The sequence below is a fragment of the Brettanomyces bruxellensis genome, chromosome 1 (assembly GCF_011074885.1).
Source record: "Brettanomyces bruxellensis chromosome 1, complete sequence".
In the NCBI taxonomy this organism is placed as follows: domain Eukaryota; kingdom Fungi; phylum Ascomycota; class Pichiomycetes; order Pichiales; family Pichiaceae; genus Brettanomyces; species Brettanomyces bruxellensis.
Window position 1 is genome coordinate 42,328 of NC_054682.1, and position 17,173 is coordinate 59,500.

At 40.0% G+C, this 17,173-nt stretch overlaps 12 protein-coding genes across 12 annotated transcripts; 7 read left to right on the forward strand and 5 right to left on the reverse strand.

The window, feature by feature from the left end:
- Positions 1-520: 520 nt before the first annotated feature.
- BRETT_001473 (uncharacterized protein) lies at positions 521-1,105 on the forward strand (the record flags this gene model as incomplete). Its single annotated transcript, XM_041280024.1, has 1 exon — positions 521-1,105. One exon carries the CDS (start codon positions 521-523, stop codon positions 1,103-1,105), a length of 585 nt encoding a protein of 194 aa, XP_041134526.1.
- Positions 1,106-1,188: 83 nt separating this feature from the next.
- On the reverse strand, positions 1,189-2,913 carry BRETT_001474 (uncharacterized protein; the record flags this gene model as incomplete). Its single annotated transcript, XM_041280025.1, has 1 exon — positions 1,189-2,913. The coding sequence occupies one exon, from the start codon at positions 2,911-2,913 to the stop codon at positions 1,189-1,191; it is 1,725 nt and encodes a 574-aa protein (XP_041134527.1).
- Positions 2,914-3,638: 725 nt separating this feature from the next.
- Positions 3,639-4,685, forward strand: BRETT_001475 (uncharacterized protein; the record flags this gene model as incomplete). The annotated part of the gene is made up of 1 exon (XM_041280026.1): positions 3,639-4,685. One exon carries the CDS (start codon positions 3,639-3,641, stop codon positions 4,683-4,685), a length of 1,047 nt encoding a protein of 348 aa, XP_041134528.1.
- A 204-nt stretch (positions 4,686-4,889) lies between these two features.
- On the reverse strand, positions 4,890-5,780 carry BRETT_001476 (uncharacterized protein; the record flags this gene model as incomplete). The annotated part of the gene is made up of 1 exon (XM_041280027.1): positions 4,890-5,780. One exon carries the CDS (start codon positions 5,778-5,780, stop codon positions 4,890-4,892), a length of 891 nt encoding a protein of 296 aa, XP_041134529.1.
- A 292-nt stretch (positions 5,781-6,072) lies between these two features.
- On the forward strand, positions 6,073-7,230 carry BRETT_001477 (uncharacterized protein; the record flags this gene model as incomplete). Its single annotated transcript, XM_041280028.1, has 1 exon — positions 6,073-7,230. One exon carries the CDS (start codon positions 6,073-6,075, stop codon positions 7,228-7,230), a length of 1,158 nt encoding a protein of 385 aa, XP_041134530.1.
- A 197-nt stretch (positions 7,231-7,427) lies between these two features.
- Positions 7,428-8,744, reverse strand: BRETT_001478 (uncharacterized protein; the record flags this gene model as incomplete). The annotated part of the gene is made up of 1 exon (XM_041280029.1): positions 7,428-8,744. The coding sequence occupies one exon, from the start codon at positions 8,742-8,744 to the stop codon at positions 7,428-7,430; it is 1,317 nt and encodes a 438-aa protein (XP_041134531.1).
- Positions 8,745-9,468: 724 nt separating this feature from the next.
- Positions 9,469-10,260, reverse strand: BRETT_001479 (uncharacterized protein; the record flags this gene model as incomplete). The annotated part of the gene is made up of 1 exon (XM_041280030.1): positions 9,469-10,260. The coding sequence occupies one exon, from the start codon at positions 10,258-10,260 to the stop codon at positions 9,469-9,471; it is 792 nt and encodes a 263-aa protein (XP_041134532.1).
- Positions 10,261-11,063: 803 nt separating this feature from the next.
- On the forward strand, positions 11,064-11,753 carry BRETT_001480 (uncharacterized protein; the record flags this gene model as incomplete). The annotated part of the gene is made up of 1 exon (XM_041280031.1): positions 11,064-11,753. The coding sequence occupies one exon, from the start codon at positions 11,064-11,066 to the stop codon at positions 11,751-11,753; it is 690 nt and encodes a 229-aa protein (XP_041134533.1).
- Positions 11,754-12,042: 289 nt separating this feature from the next.
- On the reverse strand, positions 12,043-12,912 carry BRETT_001481 (uncharacterized protein; the record flags this gene model as incomplete). The annotated part of the gene is made up of 1 exon (XM_041280032.1): positions 12,043-12,912. One exon carries the CDS (start codon positions 12,910-12,912, stop codon positions 12,043-12,045), a length of 870 nt encoding a protein of 289 aa, XP_041134534.1.
- A 370-nt stretch (positions 12,913-13,282) lies between these two features.
- TRM7 (tRNA (uridine-2'-O-)-methyltransferase trm7) lies at positions 13,283-14,203 on the forward strand (the record flags this gene model as incomplete). The annotated part of the gene is made up of 1 exon (XM_041280033.1): positions 13,283-14,203. The coding sequence occupies one exon, from the start codon at positions 13,283-13,285 to the stop codon at positions 14,201-14,203; it is 921 nt and encodes a 306-aa protein (XP_041134535.1).
- Positions 14,204-14,581: 378 nt separating this feature from the next.
- On the forward strand, positions 14,582-15,416 carry BRETT_001483 (uncharacterized protein; the record flags this gene model as incomplete). Its single annotated transcript, XM_041280034.1, has 2 exons — positions 14,582-14,632; positions 14,703-15,416. The coding sequence occupies 2 exons, from the start codon at positions 14,582-14,584 to the stop codon at positions 15,414-15,416; spliced, it is 765 nt and encodes a 254-aa protein (XP_041134536.1).
- A 210-nt stretch (positions 15,417-15,626) lies between these two features.
- Positions 15,627-17,135, forward strand: BRETT_001484 (uncharacterized protein; the record flags this gene model as incomplete). The annotated part of the gene is made up of 1 exon (XM_041280035.1): positions 15,627-17,135. One exon carries the CDS (start codon positions 15,627-15,629, stop codon positions 17,133-17,135), a length of 1,509 nt encoding a protein of 502 aa, XP_041134537.1.
- Positions 17,136-17,173: the final 38 nt, after the last annotated feature.

The window sequence follows — 17,173 nt, forward strand, 5'->3', positions numbered from 1 at the left end:
TAATTCAACTGCAAATATATTTCATTGTGTGCATCAACTTTACACTGCTATCTCGATGTACCAATTCATCATACAGTCGTTTGGGAATTTCTATACTTGAAGAATACTTACTCTGACGGGTTCTTTAAAGTAAATTGGATACGATCCCATCCTGCCAAACAAATGTTCTCTGGGAAAAATAGCTTATATTGACGTTAAAATATGGTTTTTCGTACTTTGATAATGTTAGACGTGGTAGGACAGGCTAGAGTCCCAAATGACAACCGATCATACGCAAACATGTGTTTGCACCTTTTTTTTTCTTCTCCCTTCCCTTTTATTTTCCCCATCACTTGTTTGAGAGTCCACCGTTAGCAAATCCAGTCGCGTCGATAGACGGGGACTTTAGCGCTCCTCGAGAAAGCTGGTGTTCCTATAAAAATTCGAACCAATAAATTATAATGTTCAAGAATACGTCCTTATCAAGTGATACATCCCGATAGCTTATCATAAAATTACTAAGAGTTTACCAAGGGATATAATGGAGCCAAAAGTTAGACACCGGATTCAATTCGGTAGACGACCAAGAAAATACAGACCTCCATTCAAAAGTGATGACGATCAAGTAAAAACCGTCAAAAAAAGATTGAAGGTAGTTATGAAGCCCTCTGGTATATTAAATTACTCACATTTACAGGGCCCTAAATACGATGCGAAGACGTTTTACACACCACCGGAGGATGAATTTGAGCCTGAGAATGAAACTGGGTATCATGTCTTCAAATTTGATGACTTGACCAAAGATGAGGTTGAGGTGCCATTACTGATAGGGAAGTCATACATTACAATTGGCAGAGATTCAGATCTTGCCGATTTAGCTTTAAATGGAAAAACCGATGATGAGTCTGTGGTATCAAAGAGACATGCAGTTCTTCAGTTTAGGAGATCTAAGGATTTGGGTGAGATTAAACTATACATTTTGGATCTTGATTCTACTAACGGAACTTTTCTGAATGAAAGCAAAACGGAACTGCCAAAACAACGTTACATTGAGCTCAAAGACAAGGACCGTCTTAAGTTTGGCGATTACAACAGCCACATCGAGTTCGTGGTTTTGAAAAAATAAGCGGACCAACATTAGCTTGGTAGTCTTAAGTCTATTAATACATATTATGACTTGATAGCCATTTATAAAAGTACAAGTCATAATCATGCTTTATCTGTCCCCTTCACATGACTTGAGCCCATCTCCATTTTGGCACTTCTTGCACCAAACTGAACGGCTCTTTTTGGTTCTCCTGCAACCCAATCAAGGCCGATTTTTAAAGCGAGCAGTCTGAGTGCATATTTTCGGGTAATCTCACCAGATGCATTATCATAGTGTAACTTCAAATCGAGTGGAACCTTTTCACTAGAGAAACGAACAAACTGCATGTCCAAGTATGGATATCTAACTTCTTTCGACCAGCAAGATATGACTCTATCATCCCGAGCCATGTTCCGGATATATAAATTAGAAAGATCATGCTGAAGCTCATCCCTCAATTTAGGTACCAAATCCTTTTCTACATCATAATGTGTGGTGTCTTTTTGCGGCTTGTTTTTCAAGTTTCTTTTTCGCTGATTCGATATCCCGGTGAAAACTCTTTCATGGCGCGTATAGCCGCCAAATAGCTCATCTGCTCCTAATCCACTTAGGAGAACCTTACAATCGCTAGTGTATGATGTTCTAGATCCATCAGGGTTGACGATATTTCCATAACCGCTAGATGCAAAGTAAAAAGCAGCGGCAATTGACAAATCCATCACAGTGTCTTTGGGATACATAAGATTGGTAATCCTGGCCTTGTGCTCTAGATAGGTTTCATATGTAATATTTATCCCGATCAGGTTAAATTGGACCGATGCGTACTTTGCTTGAAGATGTTTCCAGCTTTTCACTGCAAGTTTCCTGTCAGGTGTTTGCGATGGATCTGTTCCTGCTCGTAAATTCGAAAAAGAGACGTTAAGCAAATCAATTTTAGGGCTGAGATCGCTTTTTATGGAAAGCAGTGCACAGAATGCAGCCAATAATGTACAATCTATTCCCCCACTAAATAGTATGGCATAATTGGCTTTTGCCTTTTGAACAGGGAAGACGGTAAATATTCTTTTGCGGATGGACTCTTCAAGTGAATTTTGAAGCGAGTCCAAAATGTTATTAACTTGCTCTTCTGTACGGCTGGTGTTACTTTCCCAATCTGCATTGACATGAAAATTGTCCTCGGATAAAGACTGCTGCTCGATTTCGGATAAATGCTTCAATTTCGTGTCGTATACATACACAACAGCAGGCTTACATTCATGAAAAGTGTACTGCTTCAAAAGGCTAGCATTGTCTGGCAGGCAACTGGTCACATAGAGCTCACTGTTATCTTCTGAAAGTCCATATAGTAGAGATTTTCGTCCTAAAACATCTTTTCCGAAATATATCTTGTGGTCCTCAACATCAGTAATACAATATGCAAATTCTCCATCTAGATAATGCACAGTCTTTATCACATCACCATCATTTTCCTGTAGAAGCTTATGGGCAAATTGAACATCGTTCTCCTCTGGTTGGATCTCTTCATTATATAGCTCTCCGTTAAACTGTAGAATAAACCTGCTTTTCTTTTCGGTGTACGGTTGCCTAGTGAGCGGGTGCCTCAATGAAAGAACGGATGAGAACATTTCAACATGCTTCAAAGCCTTATAAGAACAAAAATCAGTGCCTCTGTCATATACCTTTGGTGCAATGTTCGCAAAAGTAGGGGATATTATTCCAGATGATTCGATTTGGTAGTTGACATCAAGTATTAAATTTCGATATTTGGATGTTTCACCATCTGTTAACTTGAATTTATTCGCTGAGAAGTCGTCTGTTGCTGAATAATGAAGTAAGATACCACACATTGCAGCCGATAATCCTGATCTACAGATAATACAACAGAATGCATCGAATTAATGTTCATGAAAGCATCATATCTTGGTTCTAAGCGCTGAAAAGTTCGAGCGCCTGAAAAGAAAAGTGAAAAAATAAGGTGGATCATTCTCAGTGATCTCAAGGCTGTGCTAAAGACCAGTCCTGGTTCTTACAAGCAACCTGCCCAAAACCAATGCCGTTATTCACAAGTTAATAGATTGTATCCGTTTATTCACAAATTGACATAATTTTATTCAACTTTTCGGGCGTTTCGGTGATGATGACAAGGAGTATGGCTGCAGTGTTAATATTTTTATATGCATACATTTGGACATACAGTGGTATATGAATGCGTTATCAATGAAATTATTGAGTGAAAATTGAATGTTCAAGCCTTTCTTTCATTTGTAAATTATGTATTCGTTTTCTTCCAACATGTTCTTTTATCTTATGTTAGCTCAAAGCTACCAAATATCGAATTAGGAGGCCGATTGATTCAAAGAAGTCCAGCGACCCGTCAATCGACCTTTTGCTTAACTGGAAGAGACAGAAAAAAAAATAAAAAGCGGTAGTTAGAGACGTGACCTTTATCTAAGGAATGGTACTCATCTTTATTACGTTTGAAGTGCTAACCCAGGCATTCTATCTTGGGTAATTGGCATTCTTTGAATTGTATATTTCAACAAGCTGTTAAAAAAAGCAGTGTACTGGCAAGATGTCATCAGGAAAGAAGCTTTTGTTAATGGGTAGATCTGGTTCGGGAAAGTCATCGATGAGATCTATCATCTTTTCCAATTATTCAGCCTTTGATACGAGGCGATTGGGTGCAACCATTGATGTAGAACATTCGAACTTGAGATTTCTCAATAATATGACTTTGAATCTTTGGGATTGCGGTGGACAGGATATATTTATGGATAACTTTTTAAGTGGAGATTCCTCGGGATCCAGAAATGGAAGCACAGGAGCCAATTCATCCAACAACGTGTTTAACAAATGTGAAGTGCTCATATATTTGTTTGATGTTGAAAGTAAAGAGGTGCAAAAGGACATAGAGACGTTTAAGCGAGTACTAGGTAACTTGAAGAAGTATTCACCAGAAGTTAAGATATTCATTCTTATCCATAAGATGGACCTTATCCAGATAAATAAGAGGCAGGAGTTGTTTGACTTGATGTTCAACAAACTTAAGGCGATTGCACAGAAGGAATATGGATTTGCTATTGAGGGTTTCGCTACGTCTATTTGGGATGAGAGTTTGTATAAAGCCTGGTCGTCTATTGTTTGCTCGCTTATCCCGAACATTTCTCTTTATGAGCAGTACTTAGCAAAGTTGAATCGTATCATGAATGCACGTGAAATAATTCTGTTTGAGAAAACTACTTTTCTTGTGATTTCATCGACCAACCGATACTCAAGCTCATTGGCCGAAAATAGAGAGGAGGCAAAGGAATTACTTAAAGCTGATGACTTGGATCCAAAGCGATTTGAAAAGATATCAAACATCATAAAAACATACAAGCAAAGTGTCAATAAAATCAGAACGAATTTCAGCAATCTGGTTCTTCACGGAAGAAACTCATCCATTTTTTTAGACGTTCTTACATCAAATACATATATAATGGTTATTATGGATAATAACAACAGCAATCACGGTTCTGGGCCGATGGGTGTTCAATACCAGCTGGAGGATGAAAATCTTGTTCTTGAGGATATAAAGATTGCAAGGGATTTGTTTGAGAAGATTGAAGATAAGAAATAGTAACTAAGAAATTATTAGATATACCTCGAGGACGAATATCAATGTTCAATAAAATGACACTGTCCATTATCCACATACTGTCTAGGTACGTTAGGCATAAAGTATACAGTACGTTGCTTCGTAGTGTTATCTCTTAGATCAAGCACTAAATTTATTAATGGTCATTCTTGTAATGTCAGGTACACTATATACGCCTCCATCTCTTCACAAGTAGAACTTCTTTTTGTCCTTATACATTGCCGTGGTATATTCCCAAGCAACTTCTCCCTTTATACCTTTCTGAATCCTTCTTAGCCTTAATGTAAACTCGGGGCCAAGTTCCTGGAGTCCCACACGCTTATTCTCCTGAAAGATGTATCTATGCATACGGAAGAAGATGTAGTCACGCTGATTATGCAGCGTTATAACCTGTCTTCCCTGGAATTCCGGTCTGTGAGGGAAGAGTGAGTGGAAAAGTCTTGCGACAGTCTTTCCTAGCCTTGTGGTAAAATTGTTGAGAATCAACTCTGGAATATGGTCGGTTGGACTTCCATGGCCTGTTATCTGCTTTCTTTTCACGAGTGAGTTTATAGAGAAATAAAATGTTGGTCCTTCCGGAAGATGTATAAGGGTCATACCGTTTACTTCTTTCTTATCTTCATTAATCACAATTAAGTGTGTAAACTCTCTGTGCGTGCAATATTTTGCCATATCCTTCATACTATATTGGCGCTTTCTCTTGACAAATGTTGTATTCGGTATTATCTCCACGAGCATGGCTGCAAACTCGTATGCTTGTTTATGTGCGTGTGCATTTGTTGTCAACAGTATTTTAGGATCTTTTTCTGGATTCTTAAAGTACTCTTCGAAATCATCCTGTCCTTCAACCTGTGCATTCACCGTCTCATCAAAGACTCTTTTGGAGTCGATTGTTGCTGGAACATTCTCTGTCAATCTTTTTTCCTTCAACTCTGGATGTTCTAGCTCTTCTTTCCTCCTTTCTCTTCGCAGCTTCAACTTCTCTTTTTCTTCCTGCTTCTTCATTTCGCCATATATTTGGCTCCGAAGCTGCTTGTTTTTAATTTTTTTAAGAATATCTGATTCCGCCTTAGGCATTTTGATGTTCTTATATAGATTTGATGCAATTTAAATTGCTAGGTTAAGGTTCATGTGCTAAATACTACTCTGCCTGATAAGAACCATCCCGATTTATTGAAGATCAGACAGACTATCTGAAAATTTTATCCTCAATATATATATTTTTTTTAGCATCTTCGTATCACGGCTGTGCACAGGATATTCGCAGTTCACATAATGCTTCAAGAGAAATATCGAAACTTCATCTTTTTAACCGTTACATTCTAACTAAGGAATCCAGCTATCAGAAAACAGTTGCTTTATTTCAAGCATGTCATATAACGAGGATACAACACCGGCAGTGTGTGAAAAATGCCTTGGGGATAATCCGTATGTGGAAATGACCAGAGAAAGAAACGGAGCACGCTGTAAAACTTGCACTCGGCCTTTTACAGTATTTAGTTGGACCCCAAAAAGAAGTGGGAGGCCGAAAAAAACAGTTATATGTTTAACGTGTGCAAGAGCAAGAAACTGCTGTCAGAGCTGTATGCTTGATCTTAGTTTGGGAATCGATTTGCAGACAAGAGACCAGCTTCTGAAAATGGCAGGCGGTGCTGGCACAGACGCCTTGCCTGATGCGATTGTTCATGATGCAAGAAATGTGGTTTCTCGAATTTACAATGCGAACCAGTTAGATCGAAAGTTCAAGCGTGAAGACGAGAGTGGTTCTATTATGAGTTCTGGAGAACGTGCGAAGCTTTTATTGGCAAAAATATCAGAGCTTACGGATGGTAAAAAGCGGGAAGAACAAAATAAGACTGAGAAAAAAACGAGGAAAACTCAAAAGCAGGATAAGAGAGGAGCCAAGTTGAATAAAAAAGAGTTGCTACATTTGTGCAAGGGTCTGCCGTTCAAAAGTGGCCTACAACAACCTCCAAAAAATGGTGATATCCGATCGTTCTTCCTATTTGGGGTGAACGACCATGTGGCGAACTACGATATTGAAGAATACTTCGATGCATTGAACAAGCAAGGTGATTCCAGACAAAAGATTGTCGAATCTGTTTTCTTAAACACAAGGGCAAGGTTTGGATATGTGAGGTTTTCTAGTCGTGAGGTTGCTAATAAAATGGCAAATGAGGTTTTCAAAAGATACGCATCCGTTCGGAGAGAGCCGATAGATAATGAATACAAGAAGCCATGCGTCATTGTGGTACGTAATGATGTGCCTATCCGAGTTTGCTGGGCAACGGGTACTGCCAATACGGGCAGTGAATACACAAAAAAGGAACTATATGCCATATCAAGCGTCGTCAGAATGCAAATGGTGAAGTTAGCACGTGAAGATGAAAAGCCTGGCAAGCGAAAGATAGCCGAGGTAGACAAAAAGGCTGAAAGCGGTGTAAAGAAAGTTAAGAAGCATCGTACATCAAAAAAGAAGGGGGAGGGTATGGTTTATAAGACGTTGAGTAGCAGTTTTGAGCTTTAGATTTAGATTTAAGCGTAAGTGGTGTCCGAACTTTCCTATTTGAAATAGTCAGCAGAACAGTGGCATGTAACAGTATAGCGTTTATCGTGATAACATTTAATGCCGTCTAGGGCAACGAATATATATATAGTACCGCAGAGAATGAGAAAAGAAAGCTTTTTCCATAAAGTGTAAATTGACCTGCCTGCCTATACAGCTTAGGTCTTGATGTAGATGAAACCTAATTGGTCAACATTGTCGCCAGACTGGCCATAAAATCCACCAATCTGATATCCGCTCGGTGCCTCATACGAAGTACAGTCCGAGGTCTTCGAGCCGGCAGATAAAGCATTGCCTTTCGAAGTTGTTGCACTAATATAGAAGTTTCTCAAAGTGCCACTCTTTGTTCCCGTGCACAAAGTGGCTTTAGTCCAGTACTCGCCGTCAGCCAATGTAAGCTCACTCAAATCTCCCCCGGATCCACCGTGCGACAAAACAGTACCACTGCTCAAAGTAAGACCAACATTATCCAACCGCTTGGCACCTCTGAACGAAAGCTTTGTAGGATGCGATCCATCAGTTAAGCTGTTAATGTCATTAAAGAAAACTTCACCATAGTTGCCACCGGTGAGCTCAGAGGTCCGGAAATCGTCCGAAACCGTGTATGTGAAATTCACAAGAATTGGATTGTGGTCCGAAAGTGTGTCATTGTCATACTCGAAATCAGACCCCACGTAATTGAACGCCGTCGCATCCAAAGTGACGAACTTTGACGATCTGTAGAACACCTTGTCGACAACCTCGCAATTGTTTGTCGTTGAAGGATTGCTGCACATAATTGCATCGGCTCCTTTTGATGGAGCAACACCGTTGCGAATTAATTTCACCCAGGCATCAGTTAGTCCATTTTGACTGCTGAACACAGAAATGTTGTCGTCAGTTCTCGTGTAACGTGAATTTGTGTCTCCAAAGACAATCACAGCCTCGTCTGTGGCCCAGGAATCGATATAATCAGCCACCTGCTGAATATTGGAGTCTCTTGCAGTCTCATCACCGTCTTCGGTACCTGCATCGGCATGCAAGTTGATCATGCTGATGTAAACACCAGATTCCAGCTCCATACGCATGTGCGTGAACCCTTTTGGTGTCCAACAATCGTACTCAGATGCATCAGAGCACTTATTCCACTTGGTTCTGGAGAAATCCTCCCAGTTGTAGTTCGAAAGGGTGTTCAAACCAGATCCAAATGGTACACCGCCGGAAGTAGCGGTTCTGTATGGATGATCATCATACTTGTAGAGGGTTGCATGGTAGTTGAAATCCTCCTGAACATGAATCACGTCCAATTGGTCACGCAACTCGCTGAATTTTTTACCGATTTGCGTGGTAGCAGTTGTCTTGTCCAAAGACTCGCCGTTACTCTGCAAGATTTCCGGTAATCCCGCAACGTTAAACGATAAAACGTTGAATTCACCGTCTGCACATGCCAAGGCCGCGAAAAATAGGCTGCTGAGAATCGATGTTGAAAGTTTCATCGTCTGTGTACTAGAAATAAGAGAAGTCAGTCCTTGCCTAGTTGTTTCTGTTGAAGCTGATATTACTGTTTATAAAGAAGCTGATTCTGCTACTGCTCCGAATATTGTTGTTGCCAAAACACCTGCTGGAAAAGTATTAAATATCTAAATGCATCTGAAGCAGGATGTATGTGGGACCAAATGAGATTCTTTCATGTTTAAATATTGGACCGGCCAACTTTGAATATTTCTTCCTGCATATACTGCCGAATACTCATTTCACACAACAGCACACACACACCGGTCTAAATTCACATTGTTCAGACAGCCAACCACTTCGAATGATCCCTAACCACACCAACTGGTTTTGGAAATTAGGAACGAGTCTAATAGACAGAAAAAATAACAATGCCATATGAAATGATGTGAAATTGAAAAAAAAAAAAGGGCCGCACTAAAAAACATGGCATCTTATTGTTCTGGGTTTCCCTTTTGGGCCCAATTCCACCTCTATTTCATTCGTATATGTGGGCCTAGACGAGCATTTAGCACAGCTCCCCGTTCTCCGTATCCCGCTTCCCCTTTTTTGATTATCTTATCGTTCTGCGTGTCTTCTATTTACTTTTTTTTTTTTTTTTTTTTTACTTTCTCATTATTTTTTTCAGCCTCAGTGATCCAACAAACTACAGCGACTCTTTCTTGCCAAAATATCGTATACATGACATCCGGCTCGTTTATTTCCCTTCTAAACCAAAATCCCATAGTATTCACACCGGCGGTATCTCCTGGCCAACGGCTTCCACTGAACGACAACTCGGTCACTTATCGGTAGAATAAGCAACCCAGTGAGACTGAGCTGTTGAACTCTAGCCAAAGACTCTACATAGACGATTTTTGTTTTGCACAGGCCAAGAAACTTCATTGCAAAAAGAGTGTACGCGACAGGTATCGCCGTACCAGGACCGTTGCAGAGAAACAAGTCTGGATACTCTCCACGGCTCAATGTGCAAAATGTTAATACTGTAATCGCAAACGAGTATATAGTGTGAAAAGTAGCGAGTAATTTCCCCTCGCCTATATTTCTGGCTCTCGGAAGTTTTGTATACTTAATAGCTTTGCTATAACTTGTAGACTCTGCCTTCTCTTTTTCTTTATTCGATTTTAATGCCTCAAATTTAGTGATATTCTCTATCGACGTCGAGTCACCGCTTGAGATTATATAATGCCGTTTAAAGGTAGACAGCCGATGGAACTGCTTCAAGATTCGGATCATCTCACCTGTATGTCCACCTGATCCAAGGAGAATCAATAACTTGATCGGTTTATGCTGTTTATTTACAGGATTGGTCTTTGTCGTCTTCTCATTTTCCTCTTTGGCTATAGATTCTTTCTCAGGAGCTTTATGTTTATGTGTGCTTAACAGAAGCGGGTTTCGACTAATGCCCGGAAGAACTGTAATTAGCCTAAGAGCAATCACAGTTCCGAAAAGTAGTATTGTCGAAGCCCATATTGCAAATGTGTGCTCATCCATCTCCATATTGTGCTTTGTCTGTAATTTTATATGCGGTAATAAACCAGATCCCCTGATGAGGAAAAAGAATGTGAATCAACTAATTCAAACACTAAGTTTACTCTTCGTGTTCAGCTAACAATTGTCTGGTTGTTCTTTGATGTTCTCTTGTCCACCCCATATTAATCTTGAAAAATGCCAAAGCACAAAACGTGTACCAGACAACTGCGGGGATTAGGGAAAAGGGGATCAAAATTTTTGAGGAAATAAAAATTGACGCGACGCAGATTCCTGATCAGAGAAAATGTATCAATTCTTATTGACACTATCATACTTTTATCAAAAGCCAAACTCGATTTGATATTGCCAAAAAAGTCAAAATACACGTTTATATAATCATATTTGGCACTAGGTGGCGCTTTCTTGTCTACATCCGCAAATAATACCCAAACACTGTTCCTCTTGCTAGAAACTACCAAGTTATTAACTAGTGTGATTTGCTCTTGAGGAAATAGCCACTTTTTATAATACAGAGAATGGAATAAGCATACCTTGTGACAAGCATTGGAATGTGTTTGTTCAGTACCTGTTAAATATCTTCGTAAGGTCTCTCTTGTAAGATCTCTTCTTCCCCAAGGGAGTTCTTTTGCATCCTTGCACCCATATGCATGATAGAAGAATCTGGATAAATCTTGTCGATGGTAACCCGCCGTTCAATATTGAAGGCAAGGACAAAATGTACAGATGGATTCATATTGCAAATTTGTAAATTGTTACCTTTTCCATTGAGCAGAGAATTTGCCGCTTCAAATATTTCAAAAGTATTTCAGATGTCATCATATCAGGCGGAGCACAATATTTCAGGAGAGTCTACTCCTCAGAATGAGAATAGACAGTCCAATAATGAAAGGGGACGAAGACATATAACGTTAAGTGATGCCATTGAACAGTTTATTAGTGGAAGAAACGGGCAATATACTTTTGGAGATGACAGTCGTGAAGATCGGGATATGAGACAACAAATGATAGAATCACTGTTTTCATACGTTGCACCTGAAAGATCTGATAATATTGATAATAATGCGACCACCGGTTCTATGTCGGTCAACGGTTCACTATTTCATAATATGATGCAATCATTACTTAGCTCCCCGAATACTATGCTTGTATTTGGTGATGGAGATTACGATGGTAAAAAAGCGGGCGGCGTGGATACAAATTTTGTAGATACATTAGATAGAGTTGCAATTAGTGAGCTTCCCACAGATGCTCGTTGCCCGATATGTACAAACGAGTTTAGAAACGATAAATATCCGTTAATTGTGCGCCTTCCGTGTGATTCAAGGCACTGCTTTGATCTCGAATGCATTTCTCCTTGGCTCAAACTCAATAGAACGTGTCCTCTGTGCCGAGAAGATGTTACCACAGTCCGAAAAAGGAAACTAGAAAAGCTTGTGAAGCAGGCTCAGCTGTCAACCCCAGAGGAGGAGAATACTGATGATTGGATGATGTATGGTTGAAAGTTCTTATTTGTGTACGCACTATTATGGTTATATAGCGATACCACTAATCCATTGATTATATTTGATGCTGCCTGTTTGCCTTTTCCCGTCCTTTTCTGAATTTTACGCATTTAGCCATGTGCGACTTTATCAGGTTAACCTTCTCTAGCACACATTATTGAACTTCAAAAGGCAAAATACGAACAATTTTACCGTATATTAACTAGTTTTTCATCGAATAGAATTGCAAACAGGAACTGGCCTATGTTTTCACCATAAATATATACACGCATGCATGAGTACTATGTTAGTTTTTATCCTCCGGCTTTGCAGCCATATGCTTAACCTCAGAAAGTTCTTCCGGGGACATATGTCTGGTAAAAGCTGGGTCTTGAAGTAAATCAAGAACTTTAGAAGCAATTGGATTACCGGAATTGTTAGAAAGTGCATCCAAGGCACCAGAAATACCATTTGTCTCGCGACTTTCACCGCCTGGCTGCTCTTGCGATTGTTTGGATGGCTTTAATGCCTCCCGCACGTACATATTCACTTTTACACCAACACCCCAAACAGAGTTTTCCTTAATATACGCAAGAAATGTGTCCACCACACGCTCATTTGCATCCCAAAGGCGTAGCATACGAGTGTATGTCCTCCGCTCAAAGTTTTCTTTCGACTTAGCATGAACAAATGGAGCTCTAATGACTGTCCATCGTTCTCTTCTCACCGGAAGTGGTTTTGGTCCTGTGGCTGGAATTCCTAGGTAGTATGCCACTCTAAGTGCAAAATTGCAAAAGAATTCCAAATTCCGGGGATCATAGCATTTGAATATCACCTCTGCCTTCAAATCTCCGTACTCTACCTTGTTTTTAAAAGGTGCATAGTAGTTTAATTCTGCACTAAGGGGTAATGGTCTTTTTAGCCCTGGAATCTCCGCATGCTCAGTCATCACCTTTGGATGAAAGTTTTTCAACTCACTAAGCAAATGTGCCTCATCAACTAGATCCTGGGGAACTTCAGGAATCTTTTTTTGCTCGATTGATGCTGTTATATCGGCTAGTTTGTCTAATTCTCTTTCCAAGTTTATGTTTTTGTTAAGTAAGACTTTGACAGAGCTAAAACTCCGCAGTCCACATAGATTTAGTCCACGAAATGTCGGCCTAAGTAGTGACTGCATGTTTTTATAAATAAAGGTACCTGTTTTTAGGAAAAAATGGTATATTTTCAAGGGTATTGTCGAAGTAATTGAATAAAAAACGCTTGAAATGAACATCTTGATATTTTTCCAGGCCCTCCCTTCTCCTATCATTCATTCACATTCATCTATCCGGCTTTTTTTTATTTTTTCGCTCGCTGTTCCTTCTTTATTATGCGGTTGTCACATTTAAATCTGCATTTAAAAAAAATTTCACTTCACCCTCCGTCTTGAAAAAAAAAGCTTACAATACAGATTTGATGACATTATCCCGTAGTTTCTCCTCTAATACGGTTTGTCAGTCACAGAATTCAACCAAGGGATTTACTAGAATCATTTCAGCTGACTCATAATGGGTAAGAGCAGTAAAGATAAGAGAGATATCTATTACAGAAAAGCAAAGGAGCAGGGATGGAGAGCAAGATCTGCATTTAAGCTTCTTCAACTAAATGAAGAATTTGATTTATTCAAAGGTGTCACAAGGGTTGTCGATTTATGCGCTGCGCCTGGATCGTGGTCTCAGGCTTTAAGCAAGGAAATCTTTGGAAAGCCACATTCAGATGATGCACGAATCGTTGCAGTCGATTTACAACCTATGTCCCCGATTGATCACGTGACTACGCTACAGGCAGATATCACACATCCGAAAACTTTAGAGAAGATTCTGGAGATTTTTGGAGGAGAGAAGGCAGACTTTGTTTGCTCTGATGGTGCCCCAGATGTGACGGGATTGCATGACTTGGACGAATACATCCAGGCACAGTTAATATTGAGTGCACTTCAACTAGCAACTTGTGTTCTTAAAGTTGGAGGAACGTTTGTGGCCAAAGTGTTTAGAGGCAGAGACATTGATCTTCTGTATGGTCAGTTATCTTACTTGTTTGATAAGGTGATTTGCGCCAAGCCTAGAGCTTCCAGAAGTAGTTCTCTGGAATCGTTTATAGTATGCATTGGATATAGGCCTAGACCAGGTTGGAAACCAGAGTTAAGGCCAGATGTTTCGACCGAAGAGTTTTTCCAAGGAATGGGAATAGGGCGCGCGAAATTAAACGATGATTTGAGTGTTGATGACGAAGAGAGAAAGATTGCACCTTTTATAGCGTGTGGAGATTTAAACGGAAGCTACGATTCGGATGCGACGTATCCGATAGATAAGAAGGATGCTTCTAGTGACAGTAAGAAGAGCTTAGATCCGGTGCAGATGCCTACCGCTCCCCCATACAAAAAAGCATTAGAGATGAAAAGGAAGGGGGAGCTTAGAGTGACCAAATAATCCTGATTGTTGTGGATTCGATATATTTGTGCTTTTTAGATTTTGAGGTGCATACTGCTGGACCCTTTCTGGGTAATAGTTGCTCTTTGGTGTTGGGCTTGTGCTATATGAAAGTGTATACGTATAATAAATGAAGATGTAATTGGAGTTATGCTTGTGGTGCAGTGGTGTACGTTTGGGATGGAAGAGATAAAAAGAAAAAAAAAGGAGGAAAAAATTAAGCGCTGCATAAGAAGTGTCAATTTATCTAATGTGGAATCTATTGTTACTATTCATGCTAAATGCCGAATAAACCAAAAGAAGCAGGGAAGAAAGCACATTTCATGATCAAAGTGAACATTTTCTTCTTTAATATTCTTAATTGCAGCTTTTTTGAAGATGGAAAGATGCCTTGTGTTGTTAATTGCAGGTGGTCATGCAGCAGGCAAGGTAAGTCATCAGTAATAATATTCTGTTGCAGAACATTCAATTGCTTGAAATTTGTTACTAACAAAAGCAGTTGCAGAAACTTGCCGCAGATTTGTTGAAGCAAAGACTAGAACGACTTTTTACGAATATCAATGTGGAACAAATCAGCCTGGCCGACTTTCTTATACCGGAGAAAGCAGCTGATGGGTCACGAGACCCAAGTTGCTTTGATTTCGAAGCCATAGAAAGTAAAATCGAGCAAGTTTCGACAAGCCCGGGTGTTGACGTGCTCATAGTGTATGGGCTTTATGCTCTATACGACAAACGGATCTTGGAAAATGGTACAATTCGGATATTTGTAGATACAGATGCAGATGTTCGTATGGGTCGTTGGATCAAGAGAGACATTATAGAAGCCGTGAATAGGAATCCGGCACTTAAATCCAAGCAGAAGCAATTGTTGAAGCATCTTCTGAATGTATACCTCGGGAAATCTCGCTTAGAAATGCAGAAATACATTGTTGGTACAAAGGAACTGGCAGATGTCATTCTTCCAAACGCAGGTGAACTAAGTGGCATACAACTCATTGTAGACGGGCTAGATCCGGTAATCCGGAAGCGTTCATCTACCAAGTTTGGAAGCAGTGAGTGGGGAATGCGCAGGGAAAGTATTCTGGAGCCATCTGGAAAATCCTGGTCTTCGTTCAGAAAGAAGGTTGCCAATGCACAGCAGCAAGGCCCTTCTGTTTCTTCACTTGGCGACGATAATTTCAGGGATAACAGGCAGTTCTATGATGTGAATTGAGTATTTTTTTGCGTTGGATGGCCTGCCTCGGCTATCTTTGTTCTGTTTCATTTATAATTTGTTCTGATCCCGTTATTTTTTCTGCCAAGCTTTGTGTTATATATTTCATCATCTGCATACTTTCTTTGATTATTTTCAGCATTCAGACTATTCCGTTCGTTTCCCCACGCATCTTTCATTTCTGCTTGTTTTTCCAATTGGCATCTTACTATGATATTTGCAAAAGCTGTGATTACCGTACTGACCATAGTCTCATTTGCGACAAATCTCGTCTTGGGATGGAAGGACTATAATCTATCAGCAGTTGTATCGAATGAATTTGCTCCTGGATACATCACAGGCCTATACTATACGGAATGGTCATATTTCCTCAAGCATCTTCCCTCAAGTTTACCACTTGCCTCCATCACAAACTTGTACTATGCGTTCTTGAAGATTGATGAAGAAAATCTCCTGTTGCATTTTCAGGACCCAGCATTGGCCACGAATACTAGCATTGCATTTGAAACGCAGAATTTGGGTGATTGTGTTCGCCAGAAGTATTTCTACTCATCTATTTCAGACGACTGGGTGTCCACTTTTATGAGAAATGTCTCAACTCTTACGCAGAATGCTGGAAATAGACAGTTAACCTCTTCTGGGTTACTAGGCCAACTCTCGCAGATTAAGAGTTTAAATCCAAATATAAGGGTGTCTTTATCTGTTGGAGGTGCAGAAACAAGCCATGTTTTTAGGCGGATTACTGACTCTGCCAAGTTAAGAGACAAATTTGCACAAGCATTAGCCACATATGTTCATCATTATGGATTTGATGGCTTGGATTTGGACTGGGAATACCCAGAAGAGCATTCCAGAGACAATCTCTCGGAATTCATGAGGCTTGTACGCTTGTATCTTGACAGTTTACGTCCACGATGTGAGCGATATCTTCTCACTATGCCGCTTCCTGCAGAGATCGAGAAGTTGGACCATTATGATTTGGACGAGCTTTCGAAGCACGTGACTTATTATAATGTTATGGGATACGATATGGGAGGAATATGGGCCAAGCGAGCATTGTTTCAGTCTCAACTTTATGAGGATACAAGTAGTGAATCAAGTAGTTCTGTTGATAACACAATCCGATATCTTTTGAAAGACAGGCATGTCAAGTCTCGGCAAATCGTGCTAGGTATGCCAGCTTATGGTCGATCTTTCAATGCGAAAAATCTTTATGATGAGGCAGATGCGTGTGCAAATTTGTCAGGGATAAAGCAAGAGCCAGATGAATGTATTGTTGCTTATAATAAGCTTCCTCCTGAAGGATATGTAGAAGTTTTTGATGAGAAAACTGGGGTGGCTTATGCAACAAACAGAAAAAGCGGGATTGTTGTGTATGATAACTCAAAGACAGCTCGACTTAAGGCCGACTATGTTAAGAATCATAATTTGGCAGGAGGTGTGTGGTGGGATTCAAGTGGAGACACGTACGCTGTTAACGGAAGTCGGTCGTTACTTTTTTCGTTTGTCGATCAGATCGGAGGCTTGGATTCGTTGAAAAAATCGCAATGCAAGATTAATCCTGATCTTTATCACGGTGATTTTGAGAGCCTTTCATATCCAGAAGACAAGCTCCCTGATATTTCGAAAGTAAGCGGTGGAAACGTAATAAGGCCATCACTTTCATTTCTGGGTAATGTTTTCGTAACGGCATTGCTATTTGTGACATTCCAGTTGTGATGATTTTCAAAAGTCTACATTGAGTTTCCTGTACTACC